At 42.3% G+C, this 19,693-nt stretch overlaps 1 protein-coding gene and 1 pseudogene across 1 annotated transcript; one reads left to right on the forward strand and one right to left on the reverse strand.

Annotated features, from left to right (window-relative positions):
- The first annotated feature begins 362 nt into the window (after positions 1-362).
- Positions 363-9,989, forward strand: LOC129854850 (phosphatidylinositol 4,5-bisphosphate 3-kinase catalytic subunit alpha isoform-like; annotated as a pseudogene).
- A 3,242-nt stretch (positions 9,990-13,231) lies between these two features.
- On the reverse strand, positions 13,232-16,002 carry LOC129855306 (kininogen). Its single transcript, XM_055922832.1, has 7 exons — positions 15,654-16,002; positions 15,383-15,499; positions 15,203-15,278; positions 14,816-14,988; positions 14,083-14,190; positions 13,803-13,901; positions 13,232-13,651 (listed from the first exon to the last, which is right to left on the reverse strand). Exons 1-7 carry the CDS (start codon positions 15,864-15,866, stop codon positions 13,304-13,306), a joined length of 1,134 nt encoding a protein of 377 aa, XP_055778807.1. The 5' UTR covers positions 15,867-16,002; the 3' UTR covers positions 13,232-13,303.
- Between the last annotated feature and the right edge of the window lie 3,691 nt (positions 16,003-19,693).

Raw genomic sequence — 19,693 nt, forward strand, 5'->3', positions numbered from 1 at the left:
CGATGAAACTAGGAGACTGTGATCTCAGGCTCTTTCAGCCTTTTCTGAAGGTCATGGAACCCGTTGGCAACCGAGAGGAGAAAATTCTTAACAGAGAAATTGGTAAGACTTAGGCTACTTACTACCCTGCCTCCTCTTTGTAGAGAGTAAAAAAAAACATTTAAAAAGGCTTACGTTTATATTAGATATCTTCTAAAACATCATATCAGTAAGTGAGTTTCTTTTGTTTCAGGATTCGCAATATGTTTACCCTCCCAATGTGGAATCGACACAAGAACTTCCAAAGCACATCCATGGCAAACTGGACAAAGGTAGGCATTGTTGTATCAATTAAAATCAAGCAATGTGATTGTAATGTCATGATGCTGCAAGATACTGTAACGCTCGTCCTCCTCCTCTACTGGGTGATCGTCTCTCCCAACAACGACAAGCAGAAATACACCTTGAAGATCAACCATGATTGTGTGCCAGAACAGGTGATAGCCGAGGCCATTAGGAAGAAAACCAGGAGCATGCTGTTGTCCCCCGAACAACTCAAGATGTGTGTACAGGAGTACCAGGGTAAGTACATGCTCAAAGTGTGCGGCTGTGACGAGTACCTCCTGGAGAAATTCTCCCTGAGTCAATATAAGGTTTGTTGGGCCCTAGTGAGCACTGCATGTAACCAATGCATATACATTGAAGCCTAACATTAGTTCTGACTCAGGTCTATATCTTAAAGGTCCAATGCAGCCATTTTTATCTCAATATCAAATCATTTTTGAGTAGCAATTAAGTACCTTACTGTGACTGTCTTCAATTAAAATGGTAAAAAAAACAATTAAAAACTGTTTCTTAGCACAGAGCAATTTCTTAAGCAAGAATTTGGCTAGGATTGTCTGGTAGGGGTCTGAGTGGGGAGGGGAAAACTGAAAACTAGCTGTTATTGGTAGAGAGGTTGTAACGACGTTCGTCTGAGGAATAAGGAGAGGACCAAGGTGCAGCGTGGTACGTGTTCATGACTTTTAATAACACTGAACACTAGAACAAAAGATAACAAAACGGAACAGTCCTGTCTGGTGCAGACACAAAACAACTAAGTATGGTTCTCAATCAGAGACAACGATAGACAGCTGCCTCTGATTGAGAACCACACCCGGCCAAACACATAGAAATAGACAACATAGAACAAAAACATAGAATGCCCACCCCAACTCACGCCCTGACCAACCAAAATAGAGACATAAAAAGGATCTCTAAGGTCGGCGTGACAGAGGTTTGGAACTCTCGTTCTTATTGGTCTATTAACTAATTTATCACCTGGTGATTTCACCAGGCAGGCCACAGCTCCATCCCACCACAACAGGCTGAAATTTCACAATTTCACAGTATTCCAACCTCATAGTGTGGAGAAGAAAAAATAAATATATACACTACCGTTCAAAAGTTTGAGGTCACTTAGAAATGTCCTTGTTATTGAAAGAAAAGTTAATTTGTTGTCCATTAAAATAACATAAAATTGATCAGAAATACAGTGTAGACATTGTTAATGTTATGTAAATGACTATTGTTAATGTAAATTACTATTGTAGTTGGAAATGGCAGATTTTTAATTGAATATCTACATAGGCATACAGAGGCCCATTATCAGCAACCAATGGCACGTTGTGTTAGCTAATCCAAGTTTATCATTTTAAAAAGCTAAATGATCATTATAAAAACACTTTTGCAATTATGTTTGCACAGCTGAAAACTGTTGTTTCTGATTAAAGAAGCAATTAAACTGGCCTTCTTTAGACTAGTTGAGTATTTGGAGCATCAACATTTGTGGGTTCGATTACAAGCTCAAAATGGCCAGAAACAAAGAACTTTCTTCTGAAACTCGTCAGTCTCGTACAGCGCTGTGTACTACTCCCTTCAGAGAACAGCGCAAACTGGATTTAACCAGAATAGAAAGAGGAGTGGGAGGCCCCGGTGCACAACTGAGCAAGAGGACAAGTACATTAGTGTCTAGTTTGAGAAACAGACGCCTCACAAGTCCTCAACTGGCAGCTTCATTAAATAGTACCATCAAAACACCAGTCTCAACGTCAACAGTGAAGAGGCGACTCTAGGATGCTGGCCTTCTAGGCAGAGTTTCTCTGTCCAGTGTCAGTGTTCTTTTGACAATCATAATCTTTTATTTTTATTGGCCAGTCTGAGATATGGATTTTTCTTTGCAACTCTGCCTAGAAGGCCAGCATCCCGGAGTCGCCTCTTCACTGTTGACGTGAAGAGGCGACTCCCTATTTTTTTTTGTCTATTCTTCCTGTTGTCCATGAAGATTTATGTACGAATCGGCATCTACCATGGAGGGGAGCAGATTTGTGACAATGTGAACACGCAACGTGTGCCATGCTCTAATTCCAAGTTTTACACACACACAAAACACGTGGTGTCACAGACAGTGACTCACTCATCAATATATATATTGTTGCTATTTATCCGGTGGTAATGTGTTGATCTGTGATTTTTACACTTCTAATTGGTTCAGGGTGATTTACCGTGGCTGTGCTTGTCTCCTAGGTGGAACGAGTGGCTGACCTACGACATGTACGTTCCAGACATGCCCCGGGCGCTCGCCTGTCTCTCCATCTGCTCTGTGAAAGGCAGGAATCGGAAGGAGGCAAGCACTCAGTTTAATCCGACACCCCAGACCTTTAAGAGTATAAATGATACCCACTGGCTAGAACAGTGTTGAATGGTCTTACTTGAATGACCCGAGGTGTCCTCTATGTGCATGTTGAATTACTTATCGACTTGTGGCGTGGAGCGATCATGGCTGTGTAACCTAGGCATGAAAACTGTAACCAACACCTGGGCTGAGTGATATCGCCTGAAGGTCGGAGAGATGGGTTTTCGTGCCTATGATGAATTAGAGATAAATGTCTCTAAAGGCCATCCTTTGCAAGCAACCTACTTTACACCTCGAAGCCAATTAACTTGAACTAAAACATAGTCTGTTTGTTTGCCTCCTATTCTTTTCAATTCAATTTAGTACGACTTTTATTCCACAAGGGGGCAATTAGGATGTTTGTGTTGATAGTTACAAGTACCCCATATAACATTACCTCAAGCCTGTAGGAATGCATTCACTATTCTTTGTGGGAGGATGGCCATTCACAATATGTGTGTTAGTAACCGAAGCCACCCTTTGACCATGATCCTCCTCAGGAGCATTGTCCACTGGCATGGGGGAACGTCAACCTCTATGACTGTACTCACACCATGGTGTCTGGGAAGATGGCTCTGAACCTGTGGCCTGTACCCCACGGCCTGGAGGACCTACTCAACCCCATCAAAGTCACAGGCTCCAACCCCAACAAGGTAATCATGTTAGTTAGCATGTTAATATGACCACTCTATATTTCTGTGATCTTCAGTTCCTATTACAGTATAATGCCTATATTCCGCACACACAGGAAACGCCCTGTCTAGAGCTGGAGTTTGACTACTTCAACTATCCTGTCAAGTTCCCAGACATGACCACTGTGGAGGAGCATGCTAACTGGACAATATCCAGGGAGCTGGGCTTCAACTACTACCAGTCAGGCCAGGTAATAGCATACATAGATATACACTGAGTGTATAAAACATTAGGAACACCTGCTTTTTCCATGACATAGACTGACCAGGTGAAAGCTATGATCCCGTATTGATGTCACTTGTTAAATCCACTTCAATCAGTGTAGATGAAGGATAGGAGACAGGTTAAAGAATGATTTTTAAGCCTTGAGACAATTGATACATGGATTGTGTGTGTGTGCCTTTCAGAGGGTGGATGGGCAAGACAATATTTAAGTGCCTTTGAACGGGGTACAGTAGTAGGTGCCAGGCGCACTGGTTTTAGGGGATCAAGAACTGCAAAGCTGCTGGGTTTTTCAAACTCAACAATTTCCCGTGTTTATCAAGAATGGTACACCACCCAAAGGACATCCAGCCAACTTGACACAACTTTGGGAAGCAATGGAGTCAACATGGGCCAGCACCCTGTGGAACGCTTTTGACACCTTGTAGAGTCCATTCACCTGAGGAATTGAGGCTGTTCTGAGAGCAAGAAGGAGTGCAACTCAATATTAGGAAGGTGTACCTAATGTTTTGTACACTCAATGTGCATGGTAGCTGGTCTGATGTGATGTCTGATCCTTTGCAGAGTAAAATAGTGGCGCGAGACCACACCTTAACAGACAGTGATAGCGAGCAGCTGAGATAGGTGTGCAACCGAGATCACCGAGCAGGAGAAGGACTTCCTCTGGAAGCACAGGTACTGTCAGAAGCAGTACTGTCACCACCACAGACCTAGAATCAGTAGTCACCACCACACTTTACCTGGACAGAACCTTCTAGTGAGGCCTTGACTAGCATGTCTACTGTCGCTTACTCACCAGGCAATAGTGTGTAAATATACCTGAAATCCTTCCCAAGATCCTACTGGCTGTCAAGTGGAACTCAAGAGATGAAGTAGCACAGGTGACATGTTTGTTTTTAACATTACGGAGCCAACAGTTTTTAAAGACACTTCTCTCAAAAATGGACAATGAAAGAAAATGTATTCTGAAAGTCTTCAGTCACCTTTCTGTGAGCTCTTGTTGGAAGTGAATCCTCTTCTACTGCAGCACTTCTACCAATGTAATAGTGGGAAGTTACTGTTGTTTTTCTTGCTCTTAGATGTATTGCCTTCTGAAGGATTGGCCAGCAATAAAATCAGAGCAAGCCATGGAGCTGCTGGATTGTAACTATTCAGACCCAATGACCCGTGACTTTGCAGTTCGGTGTCTTGAGAAGTACTTGACCGATGACAAACTCTCTCAGTACCTCATTTAGTTGGTCCAGGTAGGATTTATTTGGCTTTTGCCTTTCCTCTCACGTTTCTTTGATTGTTTGGACAGTTGTCAAATATAAAATGTCATAATGACTATAATCTCCATACTCTCTTGTCAGGTTCTGAAATATGAGCAGTACCTTGATAACCCACTGGTACGATTTCTGCTGAAAAAGGCCTTGACTAACCAAACAATAGGACTTATTTTTCTGGCACTTAAAGTGAGTTACTAATAGTTACTTTACTGAGTCAATTCCATTACTTTCACAGAGTTGACTAATTGCTAATGCCCTATAACTCATCCACATTCACTGTCCATTATGTGCCCTAGGTCTGAGATGCACAATAAGACGGTGAGCCAGTGGTTCGGCCTGCTCTTGGAGTCCTACTTCCACGCCTGTGGCATGTACGTCAAGCACCTATGCAGACAGGTGGAGGCCATGGAGAAACCTCACTGGCATCCTCAAACAGGAGAAGAAGGACGAGACTCAGAAAGTAACCCAGCACTCCCTCTCTCTCTAATACACTCAGGCTTATTGTGCAACATGATGATCTGTTAGAGAATCTCTGTGGTTTCAGCTTACTGTTCCACGTTTCTGTTTCACTTCTGAAACTGACATCAGTGGCTCTGTTTACCTAATGTTGTGAAAACTAGGCTTCACATTTCAAATAGGACATCTATCTTCACAGCTTGCTCTGTGTGGCCCTTGCAGGTGCAGATGAAGTTCCTGGTGGAGCAGATGAGGACGCCAGACTACATAGATGCCTTGCAGAACTTCACCTTCCCCCTCAACCCTGCACACCAGCTGGGAAACATACGGTGGGCATGCCACACTGGCACTCCTGTGCCTTACCCACATTCTGAATATAGACACGATTGAAACTGTAGATGGGGCATTCTGTTTCAATGGCTAAAATGGTCAGCAATCTCTCTTAAATGGCCCTAGTGGGAATATTACATTAATTTGATCTAAGAGAGAGAAGGTAACCTTTCTAGTTCCCCATCATAACGTTCTTCTCATGCATGAAAATGTGAAATGTCATCGGTAAACCGATTGTCAACCGAAGTGCTCAGCCGCTGGGACCCTCAGTGCGGACAACTTGCCCTCTAACACTGTTCATCCAATTTATCAATGAAATTAATGCAGCTGCATGTGTTGCTTGCACCTTGTAAAATGCTCTGACACCCCCAGGCTTGAGAAGTGCAGAATCATGTAATCTGCCAAAAGGCCACTGTGGCTCAACTGGGAAAACCCTGACATCATGTCTGAGCTCCTCTTCCAGAACAATGAGATCATATTAAAAAATTGAGATGTTGAGTCCGAGTCAGGTTTCATATTCATTCTGCGTTCTAAAGAAGAGCTTTACCTTGTAATGTTGTACTGGATCAGTTTGGTTAAATGAATGGAATGTATTTAAATTCTACCATGGCACACTGAATATGACTTTGTTTGTTTCAGACCTGCGACAGAACATGCTAACACTTCAGATCATCAGAATCATGGAGAACATTTGACAGAACCAGGGTCTAGACCTGAGGATATTGCCGTACAACTGCATGTCTCTAGGTGACCGTGTGGGGCTGATCAACGTGGTGCGGAGCTCTCACAACATCATTCAGATCCAGTGTAAAGGTGGCCTGAAGGGGGCACTACAGTACAACAGCTCAGAACTACACAAGTGGCTCAAAGACAAGAACAAGGGAGAGATGTGAAGAAACTTTATGTCGTATGGGCACTTTCCTTCACAATTGTGTTGGTTTGAAAATCGTAAATCATAGTGTGTCATGGCTCAGATTTGACATTGTAACTCTGTATGTAGGTATGACCTGGCCATTGACTTGTTTATACGATCCTGTGCTGGGTATTCATCCTAGGCATCGGTGACAGACACAACAGTAACATAATGGTGAAGGACGATGGGCAGGTAGGACCTGAGTTCTCAACAAGCTATTGTCATGATTTTTTACAGACTCTCTTCCATAGTACTGCTTTAACAAATGGATTGATATCAGTATCTACTGCTAAATCAACCATTTTCAACATAGACTATATATTTCAATGGCCAAATTTATGCTTGGGATGGATTTTTTGAGGCTAGAGAATTGAGAGGCAACAAGGGGAATGGTATATACTGATTCTTCTGCATTTTCCCTCCTATTCTGTTTCTCAGGTTCTAGGAGATGCGCTATAAGGCCTACTTGGCCATCAGGCAACATGCCAACCTCTTCATCAACCTGTTCTCCATGATGTTGGGCTCTGGGATCCCTGAGCTGCAGTTTCCTACATTGCCTACATCTGTAAGACCCTGGCACTGGACAAGACTGAACAGGAGGCCCTGGACTACATCATGAAGCGGATGAACGACGCCCACCACGGCGGCTGGACCCCCAAGATGGACTGGATCTTCCACACCATCTGCCAGCACGCACTCAACTGAGCCCAGGCAGGGATACCTTCACCCAGCCCAGTCCTGCCGGACACACCTGCCAACTGGGAGCAGCACATCCAAACCTCATGAACTGATGGGTGATGTCTTACCGAGCACTTAACAATTCAGAGCGATATTTTAGTTTTTTTTTACTGTATTTGTTTCCTGCAGCAGCTTAACTAACTCACCTTCTCAAAAAACGTTGTTTTTTAAACTATTTATTTAACATTTATTTAACTAGGGAAGTGAGTTAAGAAGTCATTCTTATTTACAATGACGGCCTACCCCGGCCAAACCCGGACGACGCTGGGCCAATTGTGCGGCGCCCTATGTTACTCCCAATCACATCCGGTTGTGATACAGCCTGGAATCGAACCAGGGTCTGTAGTGACGCCTCTAGCACTGAGAGGCAGTGCCTTAGACCGCTGCGTCACTAGTGTTTTGTCCATACATTTTCTTTGAACCTTTTGTGTACACTTTTCTCTTCTAAGAGACACCTTCCCTCTGTATTTATTTTTATTGTTCCTTTTATTTTTGTAAAAGAGAAGAATTTGCCTGTCACCTTTACAGGGTCACGGGGTATAGGTGTCTTCCTGTAACGTAAATGCCTGTTGAATATGCACGGTACATAGGAACTCCCCCCCCCAAAAAACAAGGTATGAATTCAGTCACCTCTGGAAGTAAAAGTGTTACATTGAGGCCCAATGGCTCTATTTGGTGGTCATTTCTAGCGCCACAGTTTTTGAATCCATTGTCATACTCCTCTTGCCATCATATTTAGCAGATTGTGCAGATATTTATTTTTGGGACACACACACACGCTGTGTGTGATACTACAGCAGTGCTGGAAGTAATGAATGTGCTGTCAAGAAATCCTTGCCGTGTAGAAAGGAAACCTTAATGTAGATGACATACAATGAGCAAGGGCTGGATTTCTCCTTCTTGTGTCTTTGAGGTCAATGGTAACACACCTCTGTTACTCAGTGAGACGCCTTCAGTTGAGCTTGGTCATAATGAATGTTGAGAAGTGCATTAAGCTAGACAGTCATAGTCACATCTTGTAACTGATGTTTTGATCATGTCAATGATGCAGCTGGATTGTGAACTATATGAATGTCACAGTGCTATAGGTTAGAATGGGGAGACTCGGGCAGTACATTGTGAACATAATACTTTATTTGTAAATGTTGGGAGGTGGATGAAGTCTGATCAGTGAATGTGAGATATTTAATGGCTGTTCTGAGGCAGCTAGTCAGCACTGTTTGTGTGTGTGTGAACTAGAATCTTCCGCCCCCTGTTTGCTATTGTGTTCTTAGTGTAAACCTTTCGATAATAGTTTGACTTAGGCAACTCTGAATAAAAGCTGTGGGATACGGTTTTCATTACATAATGGCATCTTAAAGTCCAAGCCTCTTTCATATGAAGGACATTCATTTTCAAGTGAAAACTCTGAATTCTCAATAATGTTCTCAAGCATAACTAGTGGCTGTTTATGGAAGATTTTTCCCCAACGACAACAAATTTCTCAAAGTGATCAAGAAAAAAAACACACTTTGCCTTTTGTAACAGTTTTTGTTGATTCTATGAAAGTCAGTTTTGTGTCTATTTTTATGTTATGTGAATCGCTCAATGGTTGTATCTGCATTACCATAGAAAGCCTAACACATACTTTTGTATATATTGTGTATGTGGACACCCCTTCAAATTAGTGGATTCTGCTATTTCAGCCACACCCATTGCTGAGAGGTGTATAAAATCGAACACACAACCATGCAATCTCCCTAGACAAACATTGGCAGCAGAATGGCCTTACTGAAGAGCTCAGTGTCTTTCAATGTGGCACTGTCATAGGATGCCACCTTTCCAACAAGTCAGTTTGTCAAGTTTCTGCCTTAGAGCTGCCCCGGGCAAATGTAAGTGCTATTATTGTGAAGTGGAAATGTCTAGGAGCAATAACGGCTCAGCCGCAAAGTGGTAGGCCACATAAGCTCACAGAACGGGACCGCTGAAGTGCGTCTGTCCTCAGTTGCAACACTCACTACCGAGTTCCAAAATGCTTCTGGAAGAAACGTCAGCACAATAGCTGTTCGTTGGGAGCTTCATGAAATGGGTTTCCAGGGCCAAACAGCTGCACAGAAGCCTAAGATCACCATGCGCAATGCCAAGTGTCAGCTGGAGTGGTGTAAAGCATTGGACTCTGGAGCAGTGGAAATGCGTTCTCTAGAGTGATGAATCGCACTTCACCATCTGGCAGTCCGACGGACTAATCTGGGTTTGGCGGAAGAACGCTAGCTGCCCGAATGCATAGTGCCAACTGTAAAGTTTGGTGTAGGAGGAATAATGGTCTGGGGCTGTTTTTCATGGTTCGGGCTAGGCACCTTAGTTCTAGTGAAGTTCCAGTGAAGGGTATCTGTACTTTACTTTACTATTTATATTTTGGACAACTTTTACTTTTACTTCACTACATTCCTAAAGAAAATATTTTACTTTTTACTCCATATATTTTCCCTGACACCCAAAAGTACTCGTTACATTTTGAATGCTTAGCAAGACAGGAAAATGGTCCAATCCACGCTCTTATCAAGAGAACATCCCTGGTCATCCCGACTGCCTCTGATCGGGCAGACTCACTAAACACACATGCTTCATTTGTAAATGATGTCTGAGCATTGGAATGTGCCGTGGGGTTCCGTAATTAAATAAAAAACAAGAAAATGGCGCCATCTGGTTTGCTTAATATAAAGATACTTGATACTTAAGTATATTTTAGCAATTACATTTACTTTTGATACTTCAGTATATTTAAAACCAAATACTTTTAGACATTTACTCAAGTAGAATTTTACTAGGTGACTTTTACTTGAGTCATTTTTTATAAAGCTATCTTTACTTTTACTCAAGTATGACAATTGGGTACTTTTTCCACAGACTGTCTCATAAGCAATTGTATCCCTTTCCATCTAAATTTTGTCAGATGCATTCATTTCAAGCTTATAGCAGACCTGCCAACCTGTATCCATTTTGAGTATCGTGTGCACACAATTCGAGGTCAAAGTACACTGGTACGATACCAAGCTTATACTATACCATTTTTTTTTTTTATAACCCTGCTGCACTGCTTTTCACTCGTAAAATAGCTGCACCATACACTCGTTCAGGAACAGAAACTGTGTAGCATATTTAGCGGGCGGAACATGCTCTGATCTCCGCAACGGTGTTAGGCGCAAGCACATTGACTAGCAAAGAAACCTGCGTTCGTGGAAGGAACGAGACTCATGGCAGAGAGAGCTGTTCCGGAAAAGAAAGCAGTTTACATTTTCACTAGACTGTCCACGTAAAGACGCATATTAGAATAATCATTACCACTTAATATAACCTTGAAGAATGTGTAGTCACTGGTTCCTATGCTTCCTGGCTGATGTTTTGGTCACTTTTGAATGCTGGCGGTGCTCTCACTCTAGTGGTAGCATGAGACGGAGTCTACAACCCACACAAGTGGCTCAGGTAGTGCAGTTCATCCACGATGGCACATCAATGCGAACTGTGGCAAAAAGGTTTGCTGTGTCTGTCAGCGTAGTGTCCAGAGCATGCAGGCGCTACCAGGAGACAGGCCAGTACATCAGGAGACATGGAGGAGGCCGTAGGAGGGCAACAACCCAGCAGCAGGACCGCTACCTCCGCCTTAGTGCAAGGAGGTGCACTGCCAGCACCCTGCAAAATGACCTCCAGCAGGCCACAAATGTGCATGTGTCTGCTCAAACGGTCAGAAACAGACTCCATGAGGGTGGTATGAGGGCCCGACGTCCACAGGTGGGGGTTGTGCTTACAGCCCAACACCGTGCAGGTGCCAAACGTCCTGCACGGTGTTGGGCTGTAAGCACAACCCCCACCTGTGGACGTCGGGCCCTCATACCACCCTCATGGAGTCTGTTTCTGACCGTTTGAGCAGACACATGCACATTTGTGGCCTGCTGGAGGTCATTTTGCAGGGCTCTGGCAGTGCACCTCCTTGCACAATGTCGGAGGTAGCGGTCCTGCTGCTGGGTTGTTGCCCTCCTACGGCCTCCTCCACGTCTCCTGATGTACTGGCCTGTCTCCTGGTAGCGCCTGCATGCTCTGGACACTACGCTGACAGACACAGCAAACCTTTTTGCCACAGTTCGCATTGATGTGCCATCGTGGATGAACTGCACTACCTGAGCCACTTGTGTGGGTTGTAGACTCCGTCTCATGCTACCACTAGAGTGAGAGCACCGCCAGCATTCAAAAGTGACCAAAACATCAGCCAGGAAGCATAGGAACTGAGAAGTGGTCTGTGGTCACCACCTGCAGAATCACTCCTGTTTTGGGGGGTGTCTTGCTAATTGCCAATAATTTCCACCTTTTGTCTATTCCATTTGCACAACAGCATGTGAAATTTATTGTCAATCAGTGTTGCTTCCTAAGTGGACAGTTTGATTTCACAGAAGTGTGATTGACTTGGAGTTACATTGTGTTGTTTAAGTGTTCCCTTTATTTTTTTGAGCAGTGTATTTACAACCCGTTTACCACACTCACTGTATTATATTTACATTTCTGACAAGGTGGTGCAGACATAGGACTAAGGGAAGGGGGGAGATCTGTGAAGCCCTCTGGAAGTTGGAGCATTTTTCATTTTTGAAAACCCTGTAACTGCAATTTCCTGAAACCTCGAGTCTTAAATTATATAAATCAATGCAGCAAACAGTTGTCCAATTAAGTGTTGGATCCTGAATTAATTTTGAGGTGGTCTCAATGACCCCCTTGAGAAGTCGTCTGTGGTCACCACCTGCAGAATCACTCCTGTTTTGGGGGGTGTCTTGCTAATTGCCTATAATTTCCACCTTTTGTCTATTCCATTTGCACAACAGCATGTGAAATTTATTGTCAATCAGTGTTGCTTCCTAAGTGGACAGTTTGATTTCACAGAAGTGTGATTGACTTGGAGTTACATTGTGTTGTTTAAGTGTTCCCTTTATTTTTTTGAGCAGTGTATTTCCCACTTGCTGAACAGCACCAGGGAAGGCATTGTGATGCTGTACTTGAAACATTTGTAAGAAATAAAAACACTTTCATATTCAGCTTCAAAAGTGACTTGAAATGTAATTGTTCTAAACCACGTTTGTATGTTGAAAACAAAGTTGTCATGGCCATTTGATATATAGCATGGAGTGTTAGCACAGGGAAATCCATACCGATTGTGAATGTTCAAATAATTTGGTCATCAAACAAGTGACCATGGCTAACACAGACCCAGAGCCAGCCCTGCCCTCTGTGGGGCAGAAGGAAATTCTAAGATATGTGTCAACTTATTGGGCTATACATTGGTGTAAAAGGAAATAATCATTTTGATGTGTAAATGGTGCAATTGTTATTTAAGAACAAGGTTCAAGGGCCATCTTTGTTACTCCTCTTTATTTAATACAGTACTTTTATTCTGACAGGTTTATAGACATATTAAATTATATTTTTAATATACTCTATTTTGTCATTGCTATCAACAATGCTACAATGATTGTATTCATTACGCAGTCAGCTTGCATGAGAGTTGGTTAAAATAATATTATTTTAGTCATTCTGCTAAACACCTGTAAATAAAGTTTGACGCTATAGGAACAACTAATAATACTTCTAACCAGTGACATCTGCATTATTAAATACAGTATACTTTGTGTTTCAGTTTGTTCCTCAGTTAAATACTCGCATTGTATCCAGACTGACTAGAATTATTTGAGTATTATGTGACAGTGTACAAATAAACTTCTCAATTAAGTACTTGCATTTGTGGATAGTGTGTTGCTTTACAGAACAACAGCACCCAGCACAATTTAATTCATTTAGTTATTTGTTTTTCGTATCAAATGGCTAAACAGTCAAGATGCACTTTGACAAATTTGAAGGAATACTAAAGCAAGATTGAACTGCATTGTCAGAAAGAGATAATAAAAGCATGGTAATTTTTTATTTCAAATCAGCAGGTGTGCTTATGATACAAATGCACTATACAGCGTGCACTTATTTTTTCCACAGCATGTCTAAATCACTTAAGCCCTCCTCTACCACTGGCAAAGGTGTTGTGCTTTTGTCCTGTGCAGGCCTCTGGGTTGTTGGGGGGACAAACTGCTTCCAGGGCTTGGAGGGGCAGTGGAAGGGGCTCTCAGCAGCAGTGGTGGGGGCCACAGAGGGCAGGGCTGGCTCTGGGTCTGTGTTAGCCATGGTCACAGCAGTCGGGCTGCGCTCCTGAGACTCCTCTGATGACTCTTCTTTGGCTGAAGCAGTAGAAGCTTGGGTTGTTTTAACTTCAGCAAAACTGTTGAAGTTCCTCAAGGGAGACCATCCAGGAGGTCTTCTTCTAAAGACTTCCTATGAATGGAAAGATTTTTCTTGTCAAAATACTCCATCATTTAGTACAAATCCCCAAAATGTATAGCTGCACATCACTACCCTATTCATTTATCAGATTTTCTGAACATCATTAATATGCTATAGTAGTACTGTTTGCACAATGTCTCACAAAGTTGTCAAGGGGACCCGGTGCACATTCCACATTTGCTTCTGCAGTCTCATGCCTCCAAGGTGCCACATCTACAGTGGAATTGCAGTGAGCGAGTTCCTAGTGAGATAGCATACAAGATGATAGCGATGCCAGGGACAAGCATTCATGATACAACACATGACAGTGAATTATGAAATGTATTTCATTTACGTACAGAAGTATTACAACACCAGAATCATATATTAGATCAAATACAGTAGGTTATTTAAAAAATACTATGAGCTCTAATGTAGTTTACCACATCAGCATCTGGATGACATTCGTCGTTCAGCTCTTTGTGGTCCGCTTTGGAGCAATTGCTTTTCCTCATATCGAACATCAGTCTATACCTGAATCCAGCAACCACCTGAGAAGAGCGTGTGAAAGAATGTAGAAGTTATTCAAATACAATAGTTTGAGCCCCCCCCTCCCACTCAATGAACTCTGGAATGACACTCCTAATGCGAACAAGTGCATTGTAGTCCAACGGTCACAGCCATAAAGATACATTCCGCCACACGCACCACACCTTCCAATGCCAGAACCAAGGTGATGATTTGGTGTATTTCCATTGGAAGGGATGAGCAAAGATACTTATCTTCTTACAAAATATGATATTTTTTCTAAATCTCTGTTTCTTTGTGTTGTTTGTCATTGTTGTAAGGCCCATTACCCCCGATCCCAACTAGTTACGCTGTTACCTGATTCACACTATAGGGCGCCAACAGTACAATGCTGGCTCTGATATTTTCTTTTCACAAGTTTCTTTCCAGCATGGGTTCAGAAGCTATGGTGGATGTGTAACCAGGCCAGCCCTGGAATAGTTAAGCTCAGCATGATTTGACTTGGTTGGGCCCTATAGTGTGAATCAGGCTTGAATTGAATTAGGTGTTTAGAGTCATGGTGCTTAACCTTCCACCAGGGGGTGTAGTTGGCTAGTCTTTGTAATGTTCAATAACTCCCAGTGAGATTTGCAATTGATTTACATGTACCTGTCTAGTAGCGAAACCAACACTGTTCAGGACGAAGTGGTGACTGGAGTCAGAATCAGCATTGAACCTGGTGATGGAGTATGTCAAGGGATCCTTCAGGTCCTCACTCTCCACATCAATCTCCCTAGGACACCCCAGACATGTGGACCGTCCAGCAACAACAGGGGCCTCCACTGGAAGTCAGAGAGAGTTGTCAGTATCACAGTTTGTCTCAGCTGCTCAATAGAAAATTATTTTAGCCACATATTCTGGGTGATTCTAGTCACTGTAAATACATATTCTGCAGCATGAGTCATTTTATGGTCAATATTTATTGGGTTATCTAGAAATAGACTTGTCGGTGTTGTATGGCTTGGTCTACTTGGTGTGAAGTGAAAAACTAACCACCTGGGTCACAGAAAACTGCCAGGACCTTTTTATCTGTCTCTGACATGTGCACTGTTGCCTTACAAGGCCTTGGCACCTGATAAACAAAGAAAAAGTGGAAAACAAACGTTAATTGCCAAGAGATGTAATCTAATAACAATGCATTCTTCACCTAGTGAAATTATTAAAATGTACAGTTACCTTGTTCCCGGTGGGGAGGTAGTCACAGTCTCTCCAGACTTTGTCTCCCCCTGCTGGACAGTCAGTGACCCTGCTATTGAATTCCACAAAGTACTGAGTGCCAGAGTCATTCTGAGCCTACAAGAGAGGAACGCAATACTGGACTGTGACTCGGTGTAGGAATGTTCGTATTCCCTCTTCAACAACAGAATGAACTCAAGATGTATGCAAATAGGACAGGATAAATAACTAAATATGAAATTACAATATTCTCAATCACTAAGCCACCTACCTTTGAGGACTCCAGAATCTGGTAGAGTGCTAGTTGATTTCCAGAAGGAAGCTTCTCATTATACTTGACTAGGGCCATGTCCACAGCTGCCTCCACATCTTTGTCATCACAGAACGCCAGGACCTGCTCTGGCTCCAGCTCCTGCCCCTGTCCTGGAGCCCAAAGCTGGAGAGAGAACACCACCAGCACACACAGTCTCACTCCAAGTTTCATAATGAATGTCCCAGGTCCAGAGAGAATAAAATGTGAGACCAGATTTTGTTCCCTTCTGGACTCCTACCTCTGAAATGATTGACTGTAGTCTATTCGCCTACACAAACCTGTTCAAATAAAATGAGACTGTGCACAATCAGAAAGCCATCCAGGCAGTCCCAGTGACAACAGAGTAAATGTTTACTTATCTGCTGTCACCACCATGCCTGCACTCTTTAAAAAGCAATACCCTTTTCTGACTTGTAGAGAGTTTATGGCATGCAAGAAAAATAATGGACATGTTTAAGTAGATATTATCCTCCTACAGTCACTTGTTGTGATACCAGTTTGTTTGACACATCTAAAAAGATCCATACATGACTGATAACGAACTATGTAAGAGTCAAGTGTACGAGTCAACTATGTTAGATTCACGTGCCTGAGGAGGGTTTATCTTCCTGTCTCCTCTATAATGTAAGGAATTAAACCTATCTTACTGTGCTGTGAATGTGCTGGTCAAATGACACATTATCCCAAATGAATGACCTGTAGTAGCCACTTCATATTATGCAATGACTATATCAAAACCTTTTGGTCTAATGAAAACTAATTGTCTATCCCTAAAGTAAAAATAATTATTAGCTTAGTTTTAAGTGGGTGTCATACGGTAATACAATAATAAAGGTCTCTGCTATTTAGATGTAAATGGGGAGGGAATAAGACAACCTCTCTACAACAATAAAGACTTTGGATGGGTAAATATCACGCCTAACCAGACACTTTCCAAAAATTATTGTCAGTTTGTCAATGCAGAGTTAAGCCTGACCTGTATTGACACTGCTGCAGTACTGTGTATTTTAGGAGAAACTTTGTCCCTCTCTACCTTTGACCCTGATTGCCTCCAATGCCTGCCTACGCACAGTTTGATTTCCCCAGCTTAGCCATTCCCAGAAACCAACTACAACTCTGGTGCAATAATACTACAAATAATAATACAAATGCAATCTTTGATTAACCAATGGAAAACATATTTTCAATTTAGAGGCTAACATCTTTAACTCCTGGCTAATGCAAACAAGTAATTGTCATAAAAAATGTGAATTCAACAGACCAGATGGTCTGGTCCCTTTTTGACCAAGTGGGACTGTCTAATTTGGGGGGGGGGGGGGGGGGTTGCACAATATTATCATTATCTGGCTAATAATGTGGGCCTCAAGGAAAGAAATTTACAGGGGTTTTTTCTCAGAAATACCAGAGACGATTTCTGGTACCAGTCCGCTCTTTTTCAACATATGACCTTTAAATGAACCAACCTACTTTTAGGCTATGTTTTTAGGTAATAAAAAAACCCGAATATTTCACCTTTATTTAACCAGGTAGGCTAGTTGAGAACAAGTTCTCATTTACAACTACAACCTGGGCAAGATAAAGCACAGCAGTTCGACACATACAACAACACAGAGTTACACATGGAATAGACAAACATACAGTCAATAATACAGTAGAAAAAGAAAAATCTTTATACAGTTAGTGCAAATGAGGTAAGATAATTGAGGTAAGGCAATAAATAGGCCATGGTGGCGAAGTAATTATAATATAGCAATTAGACACTAGAATGGTAGATGTGCAGAAGATTAATGTGCAAGTAGAGATACTGGGGTGCAAAGGAGCAAGATAAATAAATAAATACAGTATGGGGATGAGGTAGTTGGATGGGCTGTTTACAGATGGGCTATATACAGGTGCATTAATCTGTGAGCTGCTCTGACAGCTGGTGCTTAAAGCTAGTGAGGGAGATATGGGTCTCCAGCTTCAGTGATTTTTGCAGTTCGTTCCAGTCATTGGCAGCAGAGAACTGGAAGGAAAGGCGGCCAAGGAGGAATTGGCTTTGGGGGTGACCAGTGAGATATACCTGCTGGAACGCGTGCTACGGGTGGGTGCTGCTATGGTGACCAGTGAGCTGAGATAAGGAGGGGCTTTACCTGGCAGAGACTTGTAGATGACCTGGAGCCAGTGGGTTTGGCGACGAGTATGAAGCGATGGCCAGCCAACGAGAGCGTACAGGTCGCAGTGGTAGGTAATATATGGGGCTTTGGTGACAAAACGGATAGCACTGCGATAAACTACATCCAATTTGTTGAGTAGAGTGTTGGAGGCTATTTTGTAGATGACATCGCCAAATTCGAGGATCGGTAGGATGGTCAGTTTTACGAGGGTATGTTTGGCAGCATGAGTGAAAGATGCTTTGTTGCGAAATAGGAAGCCGATTCTAGATTTAATTTTGGATTGGAGATGCTTAAAACCTCTTGGAGCTAGGGGGCAGAATTTTTATGTTTGGAAAAAATAACGTTCTCAATGTAAGCTGCCTATTTCTCAGGCCCAGATGCTAGAATATGCATATAATTGACAGATTAGGATAGAAAACACTCTAAAGTTTCCAAAACTGTCAAAATATTGTCTGTGAGTATAACAGAACTGATTTTGCAGGCGAAAACCTGAGGAAATCCAACCTGGAAGTGTCTCTTATTTTGAAAAATCCCTGTTCCATTTCCTGCCTTTCCTCCATTTAAAGGGATATCAACCAGATTCCTTTTCCAACTGTTTCCTCGGGGTGTGAACAGTCTTTAGACATAGTTTCAAGCTTTTATTCTGAAAAATGAGCGAGATTTATCAAAACGCGTCAGTGGATAGCTGAATGTCCTTCGATTAGTTCATGCGCACGAAAGATGTAGCTAGACATTTTCTTTTTCTCTTTTATTGAATAGTTTACCGTCCGGTTGAAATATTATCGAAATATAATAAATAATAATTATTATTTATGTTAAAAACAACATGAGGATTGATTATAAAAAACGTTTGACATGTTTCTACGAACTTTACGGATACTATTTGGAATTTTCATCTGCCCTTCATTACTGCTCGAGCCTGTTGATTTCTGAACATAAGCACCAACCAAATGGAGGTTTTTGGATATAAAAATAATATTTATTGAACAAAAGGAACATTTGTTGTGTAACTGGGAGTTTCGTGAGTGCAAACATCAGAAGATCATCAAAGGTAAGCGATTAATTTAATTGCTTTTCTGACTTTCGTGACCAATCTACATTGCTGCTAGCTGTTCGTAATGTTTTGTCTAGTGATTGATAAACTCACAAACGCTTGGATTGCTTTCGCTGTAAAGCATATTTTCAAAATCTGACACAATAGGTGGATTAACAACAAGCTAAGCTGTGTTTTGGTATATTTAACTTGTGATTTCATGAAAATAAATATTTGTAGTATTTTTATTTTATTTGGCGCTCTGCAATTCAGCAGTTGTTTACGAAAATGATCCCGTTAAAGTGAGTCTGTAAGGAGAGTTTACAGTCTAGCCAGACACCTAGGTATTTGTAGTTGTCCACATATCCTAAGTCAGAACCGTCCAGAGTGGTGATGCTGGACGGGTGGGCAGGTGCAGACAGTGATCGGTTGAAGAGCATGCACTTAGTTTTCATTGCATTAAAGAGCAGTTGGAGGCCACGGAAGGAGAGTTGTATGGCATTGAAGCTCGTCTGGAGGTTAGTTAACACAGTGTCCAAAGAAGGGCCAGAAGTATACAGAATGGTGTCGTCTGCGTAGAGGTGGATCAGAGACTCACCAGCAGCGAGAGCGACATCATTAATGTATACAGAGAAGAGAGTCGGCCTGAGAATTGAACCCTGTGGCACCCCCATAGAGACTGCAAGAGGTCCGGACAACAAGCCCTCCGATTTGACACACTGAACTCTATCAGAGAAGTAGTTGGTGAACCAGGCGAGGCAATCATTTGAGAAACCAAGGCTGTTGAGTCTGCCAATAAGAATATGGTG

Source organism: Salvelinus fontinalis, chromosome 5, assembly GCF_029448725.1.
Source record: "Salvelinus fontinalis isolate EN_2023a chromosome 5, ASM2944872v1, whole genome shotgun sequence".
In the NCBI taxonomy this organism is placed as follows: Eukaryota; Metazoa; Chordata; class Actinopteri; order Salmoniformes; family Salmonidae; genus Salvelinus; species Salvelinus fontinalis.

Bases quoted from the DNA above. Each gene is read 5' to 3' on its own strand.
- LOC129855306 (XM_055922832.1), bottom strand. From the start codon at position 15,866: ATGAAACTTGGAGTGAGACTGTGTGTGCTGGTGGTGTTCTCTCTCCAG. The intron at 14,989-15,202 runs GTGGTTAGTTTT...TCTGACTTCCAG, and splicing joins GGCAGTTTTCTGTGACCCAG to TGGAGGCCCCTGTTGTTGCT. The intron at 13,902-14,082 runs GTAAACTACATT...CTATCTCACTAG, and splicing joins GTCATCCAGATGCTGATGTG to GAACTCGCTCACTGCAATTC.